The sequence below is a fragment of the Rhinopithecus bieti genome, unplaced genomic scaffold (assembly GCF_001698545.2).
Source record: "Rhinopithecus bieti isolate Rb0 unplaced genomic scaffold, ASM169854v2 scaffold_79622, whole genome shotgun sequence".
Classification (NCBI taxonomy): Eukaryota; Metazoa; Chordata; class Mammalia; order Primates; family Cercopithecidae; genus Rhinopithecus; species Rhinopithecus bieti.
This window is the reverse complement of record NW_016829846.1, coordinates 317,895-342,699: the sequence shown is the minus strand read 5'-3', so window position 1 is coordinate 342,699 and position 24,805 is coordinate 317,895. Positions and strand designations below refer to the sequence as shown.

At 42.5% G+C, this 24,805-nt stretch overlaps 1 protein-coding gene across 1 annotated transcript in view; it reads right to left on the bottom strand.

Annotated features, from left to right (window-relative positions):
• PDK3 (pyruvate dehydrogenase kinase 3) overlaps positions 1-23,858 on the bottom strand; it is a 78,985-nt gene extending 55,127 nt beyond the window's left edge. Inside the window, exon 1 of the mRNA XM_017865001.1 lies at positions 23,518-23,858. Coding sequence (XP_017720490.1) covers positions 23,518-23,623 — 106 coding nt within the window. The 5' untranslated portion in view covers positions 23,624-23,858. The remainder of the gene's footprint in view (positions 1-23,517) is intronic.
• Between the last annotated feature and the right edge of the window lie 947 nt (positions 23,859-24,805).

Below are 24,805 nucleotides of genomic sequence, written 5' to 3'. Positions count from 1 at the left end.
CATTACTTAATTTTGACTTTCTAGTTTTATTCTGCATTTCTCAATATACTTCATCTCATTCAAATTTACCAATTAAGTTTTTTCCTGGTATCAGTTCAAAGATGACAAAGGGAGCAGGTGAGGGGCCTTGGAAAATTCTGACTTAGTGGATGCAAACAGGTCATTAGACTCAAATACACTCGTGTGCATTTCTTCTGTTTTTCTCCTAAGTTTGACGATCCTTTCATTCTCTTCTGTTTCTGGTTGCTTTGTTTGTTTGTTTGTTTGTTTTTGAGACAGAGTCTCACTCTGTTGCCCAGGCTGGACTGCAGTGGCGCAATCTCAGCTCACTGCAACCTCCACCTCCTGGGTTCAAGCGATTCTCCTGCCTCAGTCTCCTGAGTAGCTGGGATTACAGGCATGCACCACCACACCCGGCTAATTTTTATATTTTTAGTAGAGACGGGGTTTCACCATGTTGGCCAGGCTGGTCTCGAACTCCTGACCTCAGGTGATCCACCCGCCTCGGCTTCCCAAAGTTCTAGGATTACAGGCGTGAGCCACTGCGCCTGGCCTCTGTTTTTTATACTTTGTCCTTTTATTGGGAAGCTGGAGACAATTACTATATTTGCAAAAGGTATGATTTGCTTTGTCTAGAAAGGTCCCATACAGCTTCACATTCACCAAGACCTAGGATGAGTAGACACAGAAATACAAATGACTTTCAATTTAATGCAGGAAGCCTTCCCGATGGTTGGACCAGGAGGTAGCCAAGAGCGTTTAGCTAGCCACCTGAGAGCAGGAGCTCACAGACATATTTCTTTATACCTGGTTTCCGTAGTGGCTGATAACCCTGGCTTGGCTTTAATCCTCTTTTCGAGTAATTTACAGGCGGCAGAAAAAATAATTATTTCTTCAGTTAATCAAGTCACCTGATAATAAGAAACTTTTTCTTTTTTATTTTTCTTTTTTATTTATTTATTTTTTGAGATGGAGTTTCGCTCTTATTGCCCAGGCTGGAGTGCAATGGCGGGATCTCACCTCACTACCACCTCAGCCTCCTAGGTTCAAGCGATTGACAATAAGCACCTTTTAATTAAAGCAGAGGCTAAGGACATATTTTACACTGTCTTCAATCAACAGAGACCATGCCTCCTAAAATGTAGAGTCTCCTCTGTCTGGATTACTTGAAGGCTTTCTTTGTCCATTGTTCAGCTTTAGCAGTTGGTGGGGGCTGGGGGGTGGTTTGGGAGTGGCAATAATAAGATAAAGAGCAATACATGGAAAATTACTCGCAAGCCACCAAAAAAACCCACCAGAATGATCCAGCTCATTCTGATAATTTTTATTAACATCATCAAATAAATGCTTTTCATTAATATCACCAACTAAATGTCTGAGTTGGCAATGTATTTTTCCCATTAACCATGTTAAAATTCGTAAAATATAACTGAGAACATGTGATTTTAAGGTGAGCTCTTTATAAAAAAATTTTCAACTTTTATTTTAGATACAGGGGGTGCATGCACAGGCTTGTTCCATGGGGATGTTGCACCCAGGTAGCGTGCACAGTACCCAACAGGTGGTTTTTCAACCCGCGCCCACTTCCCTCCCGTCTAGTAGTGTGCAATGTCTGTTTTTCCCATGTTTATGCCCATGTGTGGAGGTGAGTTCTTCAACTTCTTTTCTCCAGTTGTAGTTATAAGATTTCAATCTGTTGAAAACACTGAATTTAAGAATGAGTCATTAATTTTTGGATTTACTAGGGTTAAACAATGATTAATTGAACAGTCCTTCAGAAGAAACAACCTGACATGTGAATGGAGACCTACCAAATGATTGTGAATGTCCTTCAAAGAATAACTGTTTTAAAAACTTAGTTTCTACTTTTAAACTGTTTGTTTTGCTTCATGAGCAGTTTCTCACTGCCTTAAAAGCTTAAGAGTTTTCCTTTGTTCAAGAAAATTCATTCCTGAATCTAAGAAGAGATCAAAATAGGTTAGATTTGGAATCTGCCAAACTTGGGGCTGCCTCCACTCTAGGCCAGACCATGTTTTGGTTATTATTATTAATCACAGTGAGTCAGTTATGCCTGCAATCCCAGCACTTTGGGAGGCTGAGGCAAGAGGACTGCTTGAGTACAAGAGTTCAAGACCAGCCCAGGCAACATAGGGCGATCCAGTCTCTACAAAAAATAAAAAATTAGCTGGGCATGGTGGTGCGTGACTATAGTTCCAGCTACTTGGGAGACTGAGGCAGGAGGATCGCTTGAGCTGGGAGGTCGAGGCTGCAGTGAGCTGTGATTGTGCCACTACACTCCAGCCCAGGTGACACAGTGAAACCCCATTTCAAAAAAAACAAAAAAAGAGTAAGTCAGAACTTCAGAGACAAAGAGCCAAGACTGGGGACTTCACGCACACTTTATTCCCTATCAAATTCAATGCCTCCAAACATCCAGATGTTACATGACTTCTTTCAGCCCAATGTCCATATTATGACACTCACAGATGCTGTGAGTCAGGATTTTAGACAGAGCGCAGAAGGGATGGCTTATCTGGGTCTCAGCTGGGAAAACTCGAAGGCTGCAGGTTGACTAGATCTTGGGTCTGGAAGCATCCGAGGGCCCCTTCACTCCTAAGTCTGATGCTTGGGCCAGATGACTTCGCAACTAGGATTGCACATCTGAGCAGCTTGGGGTGGCCTCTTCCTGGGCTCTCTCACATCACGGCATCCTCGGGCTAGTTCGATCCTTCCACCACTTCAGTGAAAAGACAGCAGCCGCATGGCCTTTTATGACCCAGGCTCAGAAGTCACACGGCTGGCCTATGTCTAACACAATCAATTAGGCTAAGTAGCCAGGGCCTGCCCAGACTCCAGAAGGAAATTTCGACTCCCACTCCTGACAGAGGGGTGCCAAGGTCACACTATAGAAAAGTATCCTCATGGTCATCTTTGGAAAATGTAATCTTCTCTAGGATGTTAATGGGGGTTTGTAGATGATTTATTGCTAAATTATATTTTAAAGCACTCTTTTATAGACAGTCAGGTTTTGTCTCTTCTGGGGGTTAATGTCCATTTTTCTGTCTTTGTTAGTCTCTTTCTCGCTGTAGGCTTCCGTCAGACATGTGGTGATCTTTGGTTGTTCAGTCAGGTTTGGGAGGGAAGCAGGCTAAAGACTGGGAGCCCTGTGGGGCTCTTGGTGGAGTGAGCTCCCCAAATTCCTGATTACACGGGGCTTTTCAGCGGGCACTAACACCACACCAGCTTCCCTGATTCTCCTGAAAATAGTTCCATCAGTGTCTTTAGAGAAGAACCCCCTTCTGTCCTTTACCTTGCTGATAGAGATAACTGCCTGCTGTTAATGTTCTAAAGGTCAGAACAAAGGGTGGCCCTTCTGTCTGCAGACTTTTAGTTCATTCTCCTGTTTGCACCCAGCCAGCCTTCCTGCCACTCCTCCCCGCTACTGGTCTACTGCGTTGCTGAGGTGGGAGTCTCCTGCCCCCCACCCTGGGCTCTGCAGCACTATGCTCAGCAGCCTCCTCTGCTGCAGTGCCTTCTGAGAGTGTTCTAGACCCGAGAGTTGTCCAATACAGAAACCAGCAGCCGTTATGAGAAATTTATTTTTTTTTTAGTTTTACTTTTTTGAGACAGTGTCTTGCTCTGTCGCCCAAGCTGGAGTGCAGTGGCATGATCCCAGCTCACTGCAACCTGCGCCTCCCAAGTTCCAGAGATTCTCCTACTTCAGCCTCCTGAATAGCTGGGATTACAGATGTGCACCACCACGCCCGGCTAACTTTTGTATTTTTAGTAGACACAGGTTTTCACCATGTTGGCCAGGCTGGTCTCGAACTCCTGACCTCAGGTGATCCACCAGCCTGAGCCTCTCAAAGTGCTTGGAAATCACAGGCGTGAGCCACAGCGCCTGGCCCCATTAAGGGAAATTTAGATGGTCCATTTTATTTTTATATCAATGATGAATTCCCCAAGGGTAATAACTGTATCATGGTTATTAGGAGAATGCCCTTAAGCTGAGGACATACATATCTTAAGTATTCTTAGGAGGTTTAAAGAGGCATGGACTGTCTGCCAATTTATTTCTCAAATGCTTCAGCAAAAAAGCGCATAAGCATGTGATGCTTGGAGAGGGAGAAGAGAGAGAGAGAGAGAGAATAGGGAAAAATAAAGCAATACGGCAACTAATACTAATAAAAATCTTCCTATAACTAGAATCGTTCTATTCTTTAAAAAAAAATAAAAATAAAAAAAATCTCATACAAAACATGCTACTATATGCAGAGCTTCCTAATGGGGTCTGATACCCGTGGTACCCTTCATGTAATGATTTTTGTTCTTCTGATAGGAAAAGGGGGTACCAAGGTGATTGGGACAGAGTTCTTAATCAAGGTAGTAGTCCCTTGATCCTCTCTCTTTAGAAATCCTGTTTGTCTGCTCTTTTGAAATATATATCTACACAGACTAGTGAGAAAACTGCTGCTCTGTATAACAAAGCCAAAGCAAGCTGTGAATGGATTTCTCTGTGGGCCCAGAAGTTGTGCCCTCCGCTTGGGCAATGCCCTCTGCCACTGCCTCGGTCACCGAGTTCTATGAGTTCTACGTCCTGTATCATGATTGCTCAAAAGATTGAAGAGTCCATTAGTACAATACCTGGTACATTGTAGGTATTCAATAAATATTTCCTGGCTGGGTACGGTGGCTCACACCTATAATCCCAGTGGGAAGCCAAGGTGGGAAGATCACTTGAGCTCAGGTGTTCTAGACCAGCCTGGGCAACATGGCGAAACCCCATCTCTACCAAAAATACAAAAAAATTAGCCAGGTGTGGTGGCACGTGCCTGTATTCCCAGCTACTTAGGAGGCTGAGGCATGAGAATTGCTTGAACCTGGGAGGTGGAGGTTACAGTGAGCCAAGATCGTGCCACTGCACTCCAGCCTGGGCGACAGAGTAAGACTTTGTCTCAACAGCAACAAAAATTTCCTGACTGGGTGTGGTGGCTCACACCTGTAATCCCAAAGGGAGGCCAGGGCAGGAGGATCACTTGAACTCAGGAGTTCGAGACCAGCCTGGGGCATATGGTGAAACCCCATTTCTACAAAAAATACACAAATTAGCCAGATGTGGTGGTGTGCACCTGTAGTGCTGTGTACCCAGAGGCTGAGATGCAAGGATCGCTTGAGCCCGGAAGGTCAAAGCTGCAGGGAGCCAAGATTGCACCACTGCACTCCAGCCTACGTGACAGAGTGAGAGCCTGTGTCACATACAAATACACACACACAAAAAAAAACCTCTGATCACAACTGAAAATTAAAACACCCAATAAGTTCAGTTACAAAGTTAACACAGCAAATAAAATTCAGGGGTTCAAGATAACATTTGCAGGTAATGGTAAATCCCTCTTACAGGTCAATTCATTCTATATATTTGGTTAAGGGTATTCAATCCTTAAGATCATAAGAAGAGCCAAAAGGGAGGTAGGAAGACAATACTACAGTGGCAGTAACAGTCAATATGGTGTGTCAGGCCAGAGAGTGGAAAAGAAGAGACATGATGCGTTCAGAACAGATGTCACAAATAAAGCTGTGACCAGCTAGAGCATGTGAGTAACAAGCACTATGCAGCTAAAGCCGCCATGCATCCATATCAACCTAATTCCAGAAGGGAGTTTAGAATCTAGTCCTAACGGTAAATTGGTGAGTTACAGGATGCCTTGTTGTCATGGAAGCAGGAATAGCTAATGGTCACACTGTACTCATATTTGAGGTTAACTGAGGCAAATCGTTTAGTTAGCCATCACAGTGATCAAAGGGAATCCAAAGCAAGTCATCCTCAAAGCACAAAAGAGCTGAAAGTGCTATGTTTCTTGGAAAATGATCAGTTTTACATAGCTGAGACCTTCAGCCAACAAACTTGAAGATAATTAGCATTCAAGGTTAAGAGCTCCCTACCCAGCTTTTATTCTTAGCAGAAAGCTGACTTCATCCAGGAAATGCTGTCACTAACTTCTCACAGTAAATTCATAACCAACATCTACCAATCACCTATCATGTGCTATGCACTATGCCATACGTTCTCAGTGTCATCAATGCAACCACCCTATGATTAGCCACTAGCATTTCTATTTTGTAGATAAGGACACTGAAGTGTAGTGGGATTAAGTGATTTGCCCAGGCTCACACTGCTGGTAGGCACCAGAAATTAAGACTGGAGTACAAGTCTGCATATACTGCTTCTCATATTCCCAGAGATGATAATGCAGACTAACAAGTAGTGGTTTTCAGAAGTAGAATTATTTCACTGTAAGTAAGTGGAATAGGTATCAATCTGATAGTTCTGAAATAATAAAATTAGATAAGCGTTAGATTACACCATTTCCTGATTGTGTAACAGAATAAATTTAGACAAAACCTCAGCATTGCTAATAGAGACTATATTTGCTATAAATAATTGCATTGGGGACAATGGCATACTATGTTAAACTGAAAAGAGCATAGGTTTAAAAGCTCAATCTTGCCTGTAATCCCAGCACTTTGACAGGCCAAGGTGGGCGGATTACTTGAGGTCAGGAGTTCGAGACCAGCCTGGACAACATGGTGAAACCCCATCTCTACTAAAAATACAAAAAATTAGCCAGGCGTGGTGACGGGTGCCTGTTATCCCAGATACTTGAGAGGCTAAGGCGGGAGAATCACTCGAACCTGGAGGAGGAGGTTGCAGTGAGCCAAGATCACACCACGTACTCCAGCCTGGGTGACAGAGGAAAACTCTGTCTCCAAAAAACAAACCAACCTACCTCACTCTACCTGAATTTTAACCATGGCTTTGCCCCTAACTTTGCTTAGGTAAGAGACTTAAACTATCTAAGCTTTACACTCTTGATCCAAAAAATGGAAACACTTACTTTATGTGGACGCGGTGAGAATTACAGCTAACTACTATTGTGTTTAGCAGAGAGTGGCACACAAATGTAAGTTCCCTTGGCCTCATAAAAAGAATAATTTCTGGTTCCCTTTGGAAGAGGTGGCCAAGATGTTATACCAACAACTAGCTGATGATTGGGACAGTCTCTTCCTTACATGGGGCTTCTACTTTCTCATGTGTAAAATTGGGAAAATTACAGATAATCTCCATATTAGTTTGTTCTCATGTGGCTAGAAAGAACTACCTGAGACTGGGTAATTTATGAAGGAAAGAGGTTTAATTGACTCACAGTTCCACATGGCTGGGGAGGCCTGAGGAAACTTACAATCATGGCAGAGGCGAAGGGGAAGCAAGCACGTCTTCACATGGTGGCAGGAGACAGAGAGCGAAGGGTGAAGTGCTACACACTTTTAAACAACCAGATCTCATGAGAACTCACTCGCTATCGTGAGAACAGCAAGGGGGTAAATCTGCCCCCATGATCCAATCACCTCCTACCAGGCCCCACCACTAACACTGAAGATCATAATTCAACATGAGATTTGGGTAGGGACACAGAGCCAAACCACATCAATCTCTAAGCTCAAGTTCCCAATGAATTAGTCTAAGAGGATAAGATTTTTGTTTGTCTCTCTATACAGTTATTTATCATACACTAACCTTGCCTACTAATGTAAATTCTAAGACAACTCTGGAGAGCAGTGCTGGGAGTAAACAGCCAAGGAAAAAAGGTGGAAGTCAAGAAAAAGGCGCTGGGCACGGTGGCTCACGCCTGTAATCTCAGCACTTTGGGAGGCTGAGGTGGGCAGATCACGAGGTCAGGAGATCAAGACCATGGTGAAACCCCGTCTCTACTAAAAATACAAAAAATTAGCCAGGTGAGGTGGCAGGCACCTGTAGTCCCAGCTACTGGGGAGGCTGAGACAGGAGAATGGCATGAACCCGGGAGGCAGAGCTTTCAGTGAGCCAAGATCATGCCACTGCACTCCAGCCTGGTCAACACAGACTCCGTCAAAAAAAAAAAGAAAAAAGAAAAAAGAAAAGAAAAAAAAAAGAAAAGAAAAGGGTATGCACATTTACATTTTGTTCTTCTCTTTGTGATCTCCATCCAGAAAGCCTCCAACAACATTTCAGATAAAGGACAATTGGGTTAACACCTTACCTGTTCCCAGAAACCACCCTTATTTCAAAAACATTTAAGGGAGAGGTAGGGACAGCAGAAAAGATACCACAAAATCATATGATTCATCCTTCTGGCTAGCATATATAAATTTATGTATTTGTCCCAGCTTCTCATTTATCTATGAGCTCCTCAAAGGCAATGACTATGCCTTGGCAATTTCCCAATGCTTCTTAGTTTCCATTTCATTCCAAATCCAGAACTTTCAACTAATGCTGATGGACTCCAGAATGACTTCAGTGTTAACCTTTGGCATCTCACTTACAGACTCTATCCCCTAAAGTGGTTCATAGCTCTTGGGCAAAAATTTCACCAGATCTAACACTGTGGTTTTAACTCTGTAAGAATATTATTACACAATCGCCTGGGTAACCCAAAAGCACCAGCACCTAGACTCCTATCCGCAGCGATTGATTTAATTGGTTTATGTAGGGAGCAGGTGTCACTCATTTTAGGCGCTCCCCAGATGATTCTCATGAACAGCCAGGCCTAAGAACCATGGACTAGCATCCAATCATAGAAAATTCAGTGAGGGTAAACAAATCGAAGAACTCCTCAAGCCCCAGACAATGGCTATTAAGCATCCCCAATTTTTTATTTACCCATGTACTGTTGTCTTTATTTTCACCTTTGAGTTTTATTTCAGCCTCTTAGGAAACTGACCACAAACATCTTTGTACTCTGTAAGAGACTTTTCAGTGTCAGCTCTCTTTTTTCCCTTTCACTTTTCGATGATCTTAAATGGGGAAGACAAAAACTAAACAAACTCGAGAAAGAAACGGCTGTGCTTCAGGATGTGGTAATGCTTGGGAGGCGGTGACAATGAACTCGATGGTCCTTTCCTCCAGTTTGTTTTGCTCACACACTGCGCCCATTCCCTCACCTACTTTCTCTGCTATAAAGAGGTGGTAAGACGATCAGGCAGGCAGACACGTGGCTCTACTATCTATTATATGTGTGAGTCATTTTCTTACCTGCTCAGAACTTTAGTTTCCTAATTGGTAAAATGGGCGTGGCTGTTGGGAGAATGAGATGATATCCTATTTTAGTTGGTAAGTACTCAGTAAGTGCTAGTTGAATATACTGAATCTTTTTCAGGTGCCATATAAAGGCTTTTTTTTTTTTTTTGAGACGGGGCCTCCCTCCATCGCCCAGGCTGGACTGTAGTGGCGGGATCTTGGTTCACTGCAACCTCTGCCTCCAGGGTTCAAGCAATTCTCCTGCCTCAGCCTCCTAAGTAGTTAGAATTATAGGCAAGTGCCACCATGCCTGGTTAATTTTTTTTGTATTTTATCAGAGATGGGGTTTCACTATGTTTGCCGGGCTGGTCTCAAACTCCTGATCTCATGTGATCTGCCTGCCTCGGCCTCCCAAAGCGTTGGGATTATTATAGGCGTGAGTCACTGCACCTGGCCAAGAGTCCATTTTAATTTCCTTCTCCAATAGCTTCCCTGAAGTCAAGCTCAGGTCAAAGAAACAGGAATAGGAGTATGTAGGCCAGAGATAACAGGGTAGAGAATATGTAAGGAGCTCTAACAAAAGAAGCAGTACCCTGGCCATGAAGGGCAATTTCTAGAGAACAGGAGACTCCCTGAGACAAGCAGCTTCCTCCCAGAAGAGTCTATTACAAATAAAGTGCTCACACAAGCGCATTACATGACCAATGCAGGAATAGTAATATAGCAATAACCACTTTGCTTTCTATTTAACTGCAGAATCAGGAGGAGAAATTAACCAAAGTTATACAAAATCCACAGGCAGGTATTAAGAAATATAAGGAAACATTATACCCTACTAGAACAGATCCAAGAAAAGGTTCAAATAGAAGCCTGAGTGTTCTCTGGTCTATGAAAATGTAACAATTGTGGGAAAATATATGTAAGTTACAAATTTCAAAAGGCCCTACTGTTTTCTGGCCGGCAACACACGGCGAAATATTTAACTTCATGGTGTGGGAAAATGTTAGAGAGGTGATCATTTCTTCCCAACAGTGAGACTATTATATACTGACCTCCATGCCCTGGTAAGAGAGAAAGCAACACTGGTACAACTCAAATGGTTAAGTAGAATCATAGATTAAGTCCAAGAATGAAAATAAAATCACAACTGTTTAGGTGACCCTTAGGGAAATAACATACCACTGAGTTAGAACCCTAAGTATTCAATTAGCGGGAATATAAATGCTGACCTGTGCAAATGTAATAGTTTACTACAATTTTTGTGCCATTCATTATGACAAAAGGTATAATCTCAGAGTTAAGATGAGACAATGACCAAGAACGGGGTTCTCCTTGAGGGATATGAAGGACATCCACCATGGGTCACAATCAAACCCAGCTCCCATGAAGGCAAGTATAGTGGTAAACTAGCCTCCCTGCCATAAAAGCGAAATAGGCTAACTGAAGATACTTCAATGCTAGTTTTTCCTTTGTTTGTTTGAGACAGGGTCTCGTTCTGTCACCCAGGCTGGAGTACAGTGGCAATATCTCGGCTCACTGCAACCTCCACCTCCCAGGTTCAAACAATTCTCCTGACTCAGCCTCCCGAGTAGCTGTGATTACAGATGTGAGCCATCACTCCCAGCTGATTCTTTGTTTTGTATTGTATTTTTTTAGTAGAGATGGGGTTTCACCATGTTGGCCAGGCTGGTCTCGAACTCCTAACCTCAAGTGATTCGCCCACCTTGGCCTCCCAAAGTGCTGGGATTACAGGCGTGAGCCACCAAGTCCGGCCTCAATGCCTGTTTCAATGCCAAGTACATGACAAAGATGGAAACCCTAGAACACCACGTAACCCACCCACAGTTCCCTTAGCACACTTTTGATGATATGCTATTCAAGGTGCACAATGACTAATTTATCAAGAAGAATTAGTACACAAGAAAAGCAAAAATTATTTAAAGTGTAAAGTAATAAATAAGGAACCGCCCTCACCAAATTTCAACATAAATTACAAAGTTAAAATGTGATATTTAGTTAAAATCAGAAAAGTTGCCGTGTTGACTAGAACCCACAAATACAAACTACTCTGAGAGCTCAGCATATGATCAAAGAGAAACAGCCAAGTTTCAAGAGAAAAACTTGAGGTCTTAATAATTGTTGGGCAACTTAACAGTAGAACAGGGTAAAAACGAGTTAGCTACAAAGGCTCATCAGAAAATGGCAATGGATTCCAGAGAGATTTAATAACTACTTACAAACTCTGCTATAGGTGACAAATCTGACCATGATAAAAGCACTGTAAATGATATAGGTGATACTGACCATATGAAAACACAGACTGTGCACTAGATAAAAAGGAAACCAACATACAGTGTTAACGTATGGAAATATATGGGCAAAGGCGGGAAGGGCTATCACAGAAAACAGATGAATTACCTATATTACAGGTAATATAGCAATTCTTTCCAATGTCTTCAATTTTATACTTTGATAATTACTTTGCCAAAGGAAACGATACTTAACACAGCACAACAGCTTACTGTGCCAAATATACACAGGAATTTATGCACATGATAAAATGTCCAGATTCTGGTTACAAAATGGCCAATAGCACTTTCCACAGAACAAAAAGCAGACAAAAAAAAACCCAAGCAAAGGAAAAAGCACTTTTCATTCCTGTGTTACCTATGATGCAATTAAAATCATAAAACCTCATTTTGGCAGGGTTATGGAGAAACGGATACAGTTAAACTTTGCTGATAGCCCTGGATAAATTAAAGCTATAAAATGTCAAAGGCTTTCATACGGTAATTCCACTCTGAGACAGATATCCTATAGGTAAACCACCCGATTACCTGGAAGAGTCTTCACTACCCCAAAAGTCACACTCCAGATAGCCAAAGTTTATTGTTAATAGCATATAGGAGAAACAGAGCTTTACCACTTAAATGGAAATTAAGACCAATCACTGCTCAGTTCTTTAAAGAGGGAACTGATTTGTCTTAGAACAGGGATCAACAAACTTTCTGTACAGGACCAGATAGTAAACATTTTTGGCTTTGTGGGCCATATAGTCTCTGTCAATACTCAATTCTGCTGTTGTGGATGGACAAAAGTCACTAACAATATGTGATCAATGAGCATGGCTGTGTTCCAGTAAAACTTTATTTACAAAAACAGGAGTTGTCAAAACCCACAGTGTGCAACACAAAGAATGAGCCCTAATGTAAACTACGGACTTTAGGTGATAATGATGGGTCAATGTTGGTTCATCAGTTATAACAAATGTCCCACACTGGTGCAGGATACTGATGGTGGCAGAGACTGTGTTTGGGGGTGGGGAGGGGTTCTGTGGGCACTCTGTACTTCTGCTCAATTTTGCTGTAAACCTAAAACTGCCTTTCAGTATTTGTGGGGGATTGGTTTCAGGATACTCTTGGATATCAAAAACCATGGATACTCAAGTCCCTTACATAAAATGGCCTAGAGTATTTGCATATGACCTATGCACATCCTTCCATACACTTTAAATTATCTCTAGACTAGTTACAAGGCCTACACATTATTTCATTTACATGGATTCAACAGAGTATTCAGTAAGAGGCAAATTCAAATTTTGCTTTTTGGAACTTTGTGGAATTTTTTTTCTGAATATTTTCTATCTGAGGTTGATTGAATCCACGGATATGGAACCCACAGATACGGAGGACGAACTGTATTCTTTTTAAAAAACAGTCTATTAATTAGAAAAAAAAAAACAGGTGGCCAGCCCTCAGGCTATAGGTTGACATTCTTAGACCAGGGTATTCCTAAAATAAAAGGACTTGCCCAACTCTAAAATCAGATCACCATGGAAGTAAAATAATGGAATGCCTATATATATAAAGGAAAAGAAAAAGCAGTGATATTTTCAGATTCCATCCAGTAACAAAACCAAGGTTTCCCAAATCTTGCCAACAGTCTGATCAATTTTCCAAAAGCTTAATGGGAGGAAACCACCCAACTATCAATAGGTCAGTAACTGCAGCTGTCTCCACTTTCAAAAGCACACAAAACATAAGTGCTACAAAGACAGTGAGGCCAGAGCTATGACTTTGGTGCCTGAGAGCTGCCCCAGAGCCAGATAAACCATGTCATGTTAAAATGCAGCCTTATCAGATCTTAAAGGCCCAGAAAGCCCTCCCTTCCTCCTTCTTTCCTTCCTTTCCTCCTGCCTTTCCTCCCGCCTTTCCTCCCTTCTTTCCTTCCGTTTCTACTTCCCTCCCTCCTTCTTTTTTTGAGACATGGTCTTGCTCTATCATCCAGGCTGGAGTGCAGTGACATGATCACAGCTCACTGCAGCCTCAACCTCCCAGGCTCAAGCAATCCTCCCACCTCAGCTTCCCATGTAGCCGGGACCACAAGGGTGCACCACTATGCCTGGCTAATTTTTCTATTTTTTGTAGAGACAAGGGTCTCACTGTATTGCCCGGGCTGGTCTCATACTCCTGGACTCAAGTGATCCTCCTGCCTCAGCGTCCCAAAATGCTGGGATTACAGGCATTAGCTGCAGTGCCTGGACCAATTCTTTATTTAGATTTAAAAGCTGGTCAAGATGCAATAAGCCAAGTTAGATATCTTTACCCTCAACTAAATTTTTCTCTTCCCCTTTACTTCGGAATAGTTGGTTCCTTTCTCCAAACAGGTTGGTCTAATTCCTGGTGACACCTTGTAGTAGAAAAACTACTGCTTACAGGAAAAAAAAAAAAAAAAAACTGTCATTTATATATGTAAAGGTACAAAATAAACACACTCAGAAGCAGAACAAGATTGTTTTTCCCTTTTCCTAACATAATTTTTTAAAAAACCTTTTCATTTTCTCCAAGAACGCAATCACTGTTGTCCCCAGTAGTGATCAGACTTCGAGGAACAAAATGACTTAAAAAAACAAGACTTTGCAAAGGGAGTCATTTGGAACCAAAGTATCTCCGAAGTATCTTAAAATACTTTCTAAAGGAAAAGAAGATGGCTGGGCCCTTAAACTTTAAGAATAGTAAGAATGGGGAAACTGGCCGCTACCTTCTAAGAGCTAAAGGCTCTGAGGTTCACAGAGCCAGTGTGATTATGACAGAAATCAAATATGAAGTTTTGTGAAAAGATGGCAGGGCTGTCAGACAATCTGCTTTCTGATGGTTTTATTTGAGAGATGCTATATTTACATGTGGGGACACTATGGAAGTTTAAACTTGGCTGGGCACAGTGGCTCACATCTGTAATCCCAACACTTTGGAAGGCAGAGGCAGGTGGATCACCTGAAGTCAGGAGTTCGAGACCAGCCTGGCCAAGACAGTGAAACCCCGTCTCTACTAAAAATACAAAAATTAGCCGGGTGTGGTGGCGCATGCCTGTAGTCCCAGGTACTCAGGAGGTTGAGGCACGAGAACTGCTTGAACCCAGGAGGCAGAGGTTGCAATGAGCCGAGATGGCACCACTGCACTCCAGCCTGGGCGACAGAGTGAGACTCCGTCTCAAAATAAATAAATAAGATAAATAAATAACCTTATATAACTGACTAAATGAAAGTGACATAATGTTTAATAACCTCAATATGGAGTCAGGCATGCCATCAGTAGTTGCCATTCATGGAGCACCCACTCTGCAGAGCAAGCTGAGCTGAGGGAGCTGTGAGAGGTTACAAAGAAGAGGTAAGCGCCTGTCCTTTGGAAAGAGACAATGAGGATAAAATCTAAGAAAAGGAGGCAGGAGCAAAATCTCTTTAATGCAAGTGTGGCTGTGCAAAAGTAACTGGAAAATCAAACAAATGGGAGGTCAGTCTGCAGGGAGGGGACAAAAGTGGTGAATACGGGAACCAGAAGCCGACAGGGAGAGACTGGAAGATGAAAAGCAAGTCCAAAAGAAAATGTGAATCATTTCCTACCAACTCATTCAACATTCAGAAGGTTCTATCTTTATGCCATAATAGTCCAACTTCTCCTTTTCTTATATAATTAAGAGAATTTTTAATTTATCACAACTGCTTAAGGGAAAGAGAACTCAAATTTGGGCAAATATAACAAGGAGCCACCATAATATTAACTGCCAGTCAAAAACAATAAATTGATCCAAAATTCCAGAGAGGTTTACAGAAAAAAAAATATGGAACAAGACATGTGAAAGTTGTATTTAAGGAAATAAATTCAGGCCAGGGACAGTGACTCATGCCTGTAATTCCAGCACTTTGGGAGGCAGAGGCGGGTGGATCACCTGAGGTCAGGAGTTCGAGACCAGCCTGGGCAACATGGAAAAATACCATCTCTACTAAAATACAAAATTAGCCAGGTGTGGTGGCAGACGCCTGTAATCCCAGCTACTCGGGAGGCTGAGGCAGGAGAATCACCTGAACCTGAGAGGCAGAGGTTGCAGTGAGCCAAGACCACGCCACTACACTCCGACCTGGGCGACACAGTGAGACCCTGTCTCAAGTAAGTAAATAAATAAATAAAAATAATAAATTCAATAAATGTTTATTCTGAACATTAAAATGTGATGTTTTCACTGCTCCCAATAAGGAATTAACATATATTTATCTGAAGCCACACTGTCCAATAGAAATATGTGAGCCAGGCCGGGCGCGGTGGCTCACGCCTGTAATCCTAGCACTTTGGGAGGCTGAGGCGGACGGATCACCTGAGGTCGAGAGTTCAAGACCAGCCTGACCAACATGGAGAAACCCCGTCTCTACTAAAAATACAAAATTAGCTGGGCATGGAGGTGCATGCCTGTAATCCCAGCTACTTAGAAGGCTGAGGCAGGAGAATTGCTTGAACCTGGGAGGCGGAGGTTGTGGTGAGCCAAGATCGCGCCATTGCACTCCAGCCTGGGCAACAAGAGCGAAACTCCATCTCAAACAAACAAAAAAAGAAACAATGTAACAAACCTGCACCTTATGCACATGTACCCTAGAACTTCAAGTATAATTAAAAAAAAAAAAAAGAAACATGTATATAATTTAAAATGTCCTAGTAGCCACATTAACATAAAAAAGAAATAAAGTTTTTGATAATATTCCATTTAACCCAACATATCTAAAATATTACCATTTCAACATGCAATCAATATAAGATGTACTGATATTTTACTATTTTTACATTAAGTCTTTGAAATCCAGTGTGTATTTTATACTGAAAGCACATCTCAATTCAGAGGCTAAATTTCTATCAGAAATAATTGACCTATAAAGAGATTTCATAAAATCTACAGGTGATAAAGTAGGTTCATATATCCAAGATATTCCACACAGATGTAAAAATTAACTGAATCAAGTATCCGTTTTAAATTTAAATTGAGTCAATTCAGTTTTTCGACCACATTTCAAGTGCTCGAAGGTCTCATAGCTGACAGGTGGTGACCCATATGGGACAAAGGTCTACAGAAATAAAGTAATAACTATAAAGATAACCACTAGAATCAAAAATTCAAGCCTAGCTATTTATTAAAATAAATATGGTAAAACAAAGCAAATATATAACAGGAAAATTGAGGTATTAAAAACAGAAAGCAATAGAACATTACAAATGCTGATCATTACAGATGACAGATCTATCATATCAGTAAGTATAAACAGGTTAAACTTACCGCATGAAAAAGATTCATTCACAAAGCAAAACCCAACTTTACACTACATTTAGAGACATATTTAGAGCAAAGTAATTCGGAAAAACTGAAAATAAAAGGATGGCAATGCCATCCCAGGAAATGTAAACAAGAAAATAGGGAACTAGATCTCAATGTCAAATAAGGATGAATCCAGGCCAAAAAGCCTTCAACTAGTAAAAGGGCAGCACTCTAATGCTAATGGGCATATCTCACAACGAGGACATGAGTTAATAAGCATCAAACATAACACTGATTGTCATAAAGCAAAAACTGTAGGAGCTATATGGAGAAAGAGAATCATTATTAGGAGGCTTTAACTTCTTTTGTGTTTGATCCATGACAAATCAGGTGGATAAAAAAAGTAAAGTTACACAAAACCAAAATTACGTAATATTACAGAGCTGATATATCACACTCTGCAACCTGAGACAACAGCATAACCTTCTTTTTGCTGCCCAAGGAACACTCACAGAAAACAACCATATAATGAGCTTCAAAGTTAACGTCAATAAATTAGAGAATAATTCAGACAACATTCTGTAATCACAATGCAACAAAAATAGACATAAATAAAATTAAAATACAGAATGCATCCTCACTGGAAATTTTAAACTCCCTCAAACAACTCTTCATTCATAGGAAAATAAAACCTGAAGATGCAGAAGAGCTAAGAGAAAAAGGACCAAATACACACACATCAGCTGCTAAAGCAGTGCTCAGAGGAATAACTAACCTTAAACACTGAAATAAACAAAACAAAGAAGAAAGCATTTAATTTATTTTATTATACTTTAAGTTCTGGGGTACATGTGCAGAACGTACAGGTTTGTTACATAGGTATACACATGCCATGGTGGTTTGCTGCACCCATCAACTTGTCATCTACATTAGGTATTTCTCCTAATGCTCTCCCTCCTCTACCCCCCAACCTCCTGACAGGCCCTGGTGTGTGATGTTCCCCTCCCTGTGTCAGTGTGTTCTCATTGTTCAACTCCCACTTGTGAGTGAGAACAGAAAGCACCTAATTTTTAAAAGAGCAAAATAAACCTGAGATCAGAGGGAATTATTAAAGTTAAATCAGACAATAAACTAGACAACAAAAGTCATAAAACTAATAAATCCAACCAAATAAATAATCAACTAAAGAAGAAGAGGGGACAAATGTCACAGGGAAAATTAAGACTGTTCAATGACAACTATCTCAGCTATCCAAACTGACTTAAAAACCTCAATGAGTAGGATAATTTTCTTTATTTTCTTTTGTTTGTTTGTTTTTGAGATGCAGTTTCACTCTTGTCACCCAGGCTGGAGTGCAAGGGCATGATCTTGGCTCACTACAACCTCCGCCTCAGATTCAAGCAATTCTCCTGCCTCAGCCTCCCCAGTAGCTGGGATTACAGGTGTCCACCACTACGCCCAGCTAATTTTGTATTTTAGTAGAGATGGGGTTTCACCACGTTGGCCAGGCTAGTCTCAAACTCCCGACCTCATGTGATCCACCTGCCTTGGCCTCCCAAAGTGCTGGGATTACAGGCGTGAGCCTCTGAGCCTGACCAAGTAGGATAATTTTCAAGAAAAATATATCAAAATGGACTCTAGAAGAGACAGAAAATCTACAGAGATCAATAACACAGAATAGAGAAAGCTGTCAGAGAACAAAATTCCCCAAAACATATAGGCTTAAACACTTTCATATGAAGTTCTACCAAATCTTTAAAAAACAGATAATTCAAAAGATAAATTAGTCTTAGNTTGTTTGTTTGTTTGTTTGTTTGTTTTGAGATGCAGTTTCACTCTTGTCACCCAGGCTGGAGTGCAAGGGCATGATCTTGGCTCACTACAACCTCCGCCTCAGATTCAAGCAATTCTCCTGCCTCAGCCTCCCCAGTAGCTGGGATTACAGGTGTCCACCACTACGCCCAGCTAATTTTGTATTTTAGTAGAGATGGGGTTTCACCACGTTGGCCAGGCTAGTCTCAAACTCCCGACCTCATGTGATCCACCTGCCTTGGCCTCCCAAAGTGCTGGGATTACAGGCGTGAGCCTCTGAGCCTGACCAAGTAGGATAATTTTCAAGAAAATATATCAAAATGGACTCTAGAAGAGACAGAAAATCTACAGAGATCAATAACACAGAATAGAGAAAGCTGTCAGAGAACAAAATTCCCCAAAACATATAGGCTTAAACACTTTCATATGAAGTTCTACCAAATCTTTAAAAAACAGATAATTCAAAAGATAAATTAGTCTTAGCATAGAAAAGAAAAAAATTTATCTTCTTGAAAACAAAAATTTATCTTTTTGAAACAAGCATGACATTGATAAGAAAATCTAACAGACCACACATACAACATCTACAGATAAACAGCACATGGATATCAATAAAACAAACCCAGGAGTTCATCATTCTATTCTCTCTACTTCTGTAAATGTTTAAGGTCTAGAGATCTATTGCACAACATGAAGAATATATAATAGATAATAAAATTGTACTATATATGGGATTCACGCTAAATGAGTAGATTTTAGTGGACCTTGCCACAAAAATAAAAAAGGGTAACTAAGTGAGATGATAGATATGTTCATTTGTTTCACTGTAGTAACCTTTTAACTATATGTATCCCATAACATCATGTTGTATACCTTAATTATACACAATAAAATTTATGTAGGTATTTACCTATACATGTGCATCCCCCAGGCTGGAGTGCAATGGCACAAACACAGTTCACTGCAGCTTCAATCTGGGCTCAAGCCATCCTCCTGTCTCAGCCTCCTGAGTAGCTAAGACCCCAGGTGTGTGACACCACCACTCCTGGCTAATTTTTTTTTTAAGAGACAGGATCTCGCTATGTTGCCCAGGGCTGACCTCAAACTCCCGATCTCAAGCCATCGTCTGTCTTGGCCTCTCAAAGCACTGGAATTACAGGCACCCGCCTAAGTTTTTTTTTTTTTAATTCCATAATAAAAAACTAAAATAAAGACATCTTTAATCAAGGAGAAAAAAATTCTATCTAGATATACCATTTTTTTTTACCAATCGAAAGTTTGACAATACTGTGGTGAAGGCATAGGAAGATAGGTACTCTCAGAAACTTCTGCGAGGGGGAAAACAGACAACCTTTATGGAAAGCAATTGACAATGTTCGTCAAAATGACAAATGCACATACCTGCTGATGTAGCAATCTCACGTTTAGGAATCTGTCCTATATATACACCCGGACATGCATGAAATGACAATGCATATAATAATTCACTGGAGGGCAGGTTGCCATAGCAAAGACTAGAAACAACCTATTAATTGTAGCCATCAATAGGGAAAGTTGGCTAATAAATTCTAGTACATTCATATAACCAAATTCTCAGAAGACATAAAAAGGAAAAACAAAGTTCTGCAGGTACAGATATACAAAGGTCTGTTTCTAAGGTATTAAGCTCAAAAAACAAGGTACAGACAAAGGTATAAACTGCCATTTATGCAAAAAAGGGGAGGCCAGTGGGCACAAGTGGGAAGTAGGCTTTTCTGTGTCCTTTTGCACCTTCTGAATTTGGAACCATGTGACTGTAATCTTAGGCCCAAAATAAAATCTCATTTTAAAATGCCACCATTTGGAATGCACTATTGCCATTATAAATTAAAATCCATTTAGAACACTTGTTATTCTTGCTATATTTGCTAACTGTGTGGCAGGCTATATTTCAAGTCAAGATGGAGTTCAAGAAACTTTCATTATTTTAAAAGCATAGAGAAAATACTGCACATAGATGAAAGGGGGCCAGTAGATCAGACAGATCATCTGATTAATGATGCTTAACCCTGGATATGCTTTAGAATGACAGGGGATCTCCTAAAAATACCAATGTTCTGCTCTCCACCCCTAGCACCCCAGACCATTTACAACAAAATTCAGAGTATGAGGCCCTGGCCTGAAAACCACTCAAGTAAACGCTTCCAAACAGTGATTCAACAGAAGTCCAGGGGACATTTTGCTCCCCCAGGGGACATTTGGCAATGACTGGAGACATGTTTGGTTGTCACGACTTGGAGTGGGAGGTGCTCATGGCATCTAGTGGGTAGAGGCCTGGGATGTAGCTCAACTTCCCACAGTGCACAAGACAGCTCCTACCAAAATTACCTGGCCTGAAATGGCAAGAGTGCTGAGGCTCAGGAACCCCTGCTTTAAAATAAAATCACTGCTTCTGAAGTAACAACCAGTTTTAGCCTCCACTTTTGAACACGGGAAATAATCTCACTTACTGATGTGCGGTACATTCACATAAGAAAGCCTATTTACCAAGGTTGTAACAAATTGTGTATATCCTGTGTATCTCCTTTCTCTGGTCCCTGTCTAGTTACTCTAGTCAAAATGTATGTCCCATTTGTAAAGTACCCATGGAGAAAGGCATAAAGTTCATAAACTAGTAGCCTGTGAGCCAACTTGATCCATCCGTCTATTTTGTTTATACCAAAGTTTCTTGAAATATACTGAATTGGTGCCAATCAGCTGCCCCTTTGGAGCTAGCCATATACCAGGGATTTGTCACAGTCCTCCACTTGTTGGCTTCGTTCACTTATCCACTGCCCGCTACCTGGTGCTTTAAGTGTCTGGCCCTCTCCTGCAGTTTTCTCTAATCATACAGGGGCATGAAGCCTCTTCACTCCTCCTCTCTCCTCACCTTAAAAATATCCCACACCCATTCTGAATTCTCCAACTCCCACATCACTTGCCAAAATAGAACTGCTATGAAGAGACAGAACTAAGAGAAAAGTAGAAGTAGAGATGGACTTTTTGCAACAACTCCCTTCTTTTAGTTGTCTGGTCATTAAAGATAGGCTGATTAGCACCTGATTCATCTCTGGGTGTTACAAACTAGTCTTGTCACTTCTAGCAAATTCCACTACAACTATATCTAGCACTTGAAGGAAACCCTTAAGTTATTATGCTTCTCTCGTGACCTTAGTGAATCCCTCCACCCCTCCCAAAATAGATCAGAAGACTTTTATAGGAAATATCTATCAAAAGATTTGGTAGTTTTCTTTTAGAAAGTTCATGCCTTCTCCTTTGAAATCACAATCGTAGAGTGGTGAGCTGTGCTTTTAAAGATCGCCTGATACAATCTACTCATTTTATTAATGAAGAAAATGAACCCCAGTGAGGTTTGGTCACTTAGTCAAGGGCACATTCTGAGCTAGTGGCAGAGCCAGAATTAGAACATTTGTTTCCAGATACTGGCCCCACAGGTTTTTCATGATAACAATATCCTCCACTTGGTTTTCCTACTCACATAACATCCTTGCCAAAATACCTATTAACACGGGTAGACACTAGCTGCTATGGAAATCAACTAACCAAAATTTTGGCTGGCTATTGGAGCTATCGCTTAAACTTTGAAGGCGGAAAGAACTGGGCATTTCTGGATTCCTTTTGTTCCTTTTATTGTGAATTATCCTGTCTCAGTTTCCACTAATGAAAGGCTGATACCTTCAGAATCTTCCCTAAACCTAAAAGATGGAAAACGTGCCTATATTTACAGCAACAGCAACACTTTCTAAACTCTAAAGTCAGAAACTGCCTCAAACCTCTAAAGTTCTCAAGACGGTAAGTAAAACTACCAACAGGTTTTGGGAGTGAAGTTTTAAGACACAAAGATCAATGTCTCATTGAACTTTGACTTTCATCATCATTCTCTGGTAAATTGGTTTCTAAAATTTTAATTTGGTCTCAACTTTAACCTATTCCTCTCTTCCTATCCTAGCTTTAAAAAAAAAAAAGTATGGACATCACTTTTTGTATATCAGGTCTTCCTCAAATGTTCTACCCACTTGGCACTTTAGTTTTTATGCCCAACTGACACTATCACTGACACCCTTGACATTTACACAAAATTCATTAAATTAACAGACACCCCACGATTTCCCCTCGAGAGCTTAGAACATCTTTGCTGCTGGATTTATTTTCCTTCAGGAATGCTGAGTTCCATTCTGATACCTCAATGCATGCGTTTTACTTTTAGGTGTTTCACAACCAGCTCCTTCGTTTTCTGGGGAAACATGATCCAGTTAACAGAAGGTGGTGGAATCTATTCCCATCTCAGCTAGGCCTGAGGCAGGCTGGGAACCCGGATCTTCTTTGGTCCCACCTCAATCCGTGAAAGCCGCCCACCAGCCCACCGGACGGGGAAATGTGGGTGGGACACCAATGGAGAAGAGAAACGAAAGGTGCTGGCACTAAAGCCAGAGTTGTATTAGACCCTGCTCTGATGCTACGAACCCAGGCGTCCGCTCTTCCCAAGCATCTAAGGCGTCTGCAGTGCAGGCCTCTAACTGCTTTAACATAACCTGATGAAGACAACAGTTCGAGTCCTGCCACTCCAGCCACACAGCAACACCTTAGAGCAGAAAAGGGACAAAATGCCGTTGCATAATTTATTTAACCTCAAGGTATTTCTAAACAGTTCTTACCCAACCAAAAAAAAAAAAAATCTAAAATAAAAACATTAAAAACCCACCCACGTCTCGTTCTGAAGTTTTAAGGGCTGTGAGGTTTGTGTCAAGTAGATGTGAAGCTAACGATGGCAGGTTTGGGGAGTCAGTCTCGCCTGCGATGAGGGTCCTGCAATGAGACGCCGTTTCTGTGTCTCCGGGTAAGTCCCAGGCTGGGTGCGAGGGGGCCAGGCCCTGCCCCTCCACGCCCCGAAATCCGAGCCCCAGGAGAGCCCCCCGGATATCACCTAGCCTCGCCTGCGGTTCCCACGGACTTTACCCCGAAGCTGCGGAGATCTGGGGTAGCAGCCTGAATGGCGGCGGCCCCGGGCTCATGGGGACCCTTGGCCCTGTACTCACCGAAGTCCAGGAACTGTTTGATGGAGAGCGGCGACGGCGAGAAGCGCGAGTAGCGCTCGATCTGCTTGGGCACCGGCTGCTTCAGCAGCCACCGGAACAGCCGCATCCTCGCCGGGGCGGCGCACAGACCCGCCTAGACGCCCGGGTGGCCGCAAGGGCGGGCGCAGCCAAGCCGCACGGATAGGGCACGTTTGCTAAGCGCGCACCCCGACCTCGATCTCGGCCTCGGTGCCGCCGGTGCAGCCGCCGCAGCAGCAGCAACAGCTCCCGGACCGCGGCCGGCCGCCCGCGGCTTCCCTAGGCTCCGCCTCGCTGGGCGGAGTCGGTTGCTGCACGTACGCGGCGCGCGAGGGGCGGCCAAGAGCGCGAGGGGCACGCGGCCGCGCGCGCCCTCCACTGATTGGCCGCCGCCGCCGCCTCTGTGACGTTTTTTATTTTGTTCGGGCGCGGCGCTAGAGCCCCAGCTCCCTGGCTCGTGGGACTCAGCCCAGCCCAGCCCAGCAAGTGCAGCCGCTCTCGGCTCCGCCCCTGGCTGGGTTCTCCAGCTGCCAAAAGGTAGCCGAGGTGCCCGCGGACTGGGAAGAGGCCGGGAGGCCGGAATCCGATCCTCCGAGCTGCTCAAGACCCTTCTCAACCGCAGGCGCCTTTTCAGGGAGGAGGACTTGCAGTTCACTGCATCTTGACACTTAGATTTTACAGCCTAACTAGACTGACTCTGTTTCATGGCCCAGCCCCACCCCCACCTCCCTGCCTCACTCCCGAGAGAACACCTTTGGAACACCTTTGGACTGGATTGTTAGGTCGCTGATTCTCTTTTTCGTGGCTCCTTGCCCCTCCTTCCCTCACAAGATTAAGTCACTAATTGCATTTCATCTTCCCCCACCACCACGGTTGGGCGGGATCCATTGTGAGGTCAAGGGTCACTAACATCCCCTACCTCCCCAATGCCAGTGGACAGGATAATTGCAAGGTCACTGACTCTGTTTCATACCAACCCCCCCCCCACTACTACCATTGGAAAGGATCAAATGTAAGGTCACTGACACTTTCATACCCCTTCTCTACACCGCCACCATAGGACAGCTCCCTTCACGCTTCACCACCACTTTTGGACAGGAGTCTATGCTTACACAGTGTTGGCTATTGTTTATCTCAAGTGAACTTGAGAGCCTGGCATGGTGGCATGCACCTATAGTCCCAACGACCCTGCACGCAGAGGTGGGAGGATCACGTGAGCCCAGAAGTTCAAGATCTGCCTAGGCAACATACCCAGACCCCCCTCTCAAAA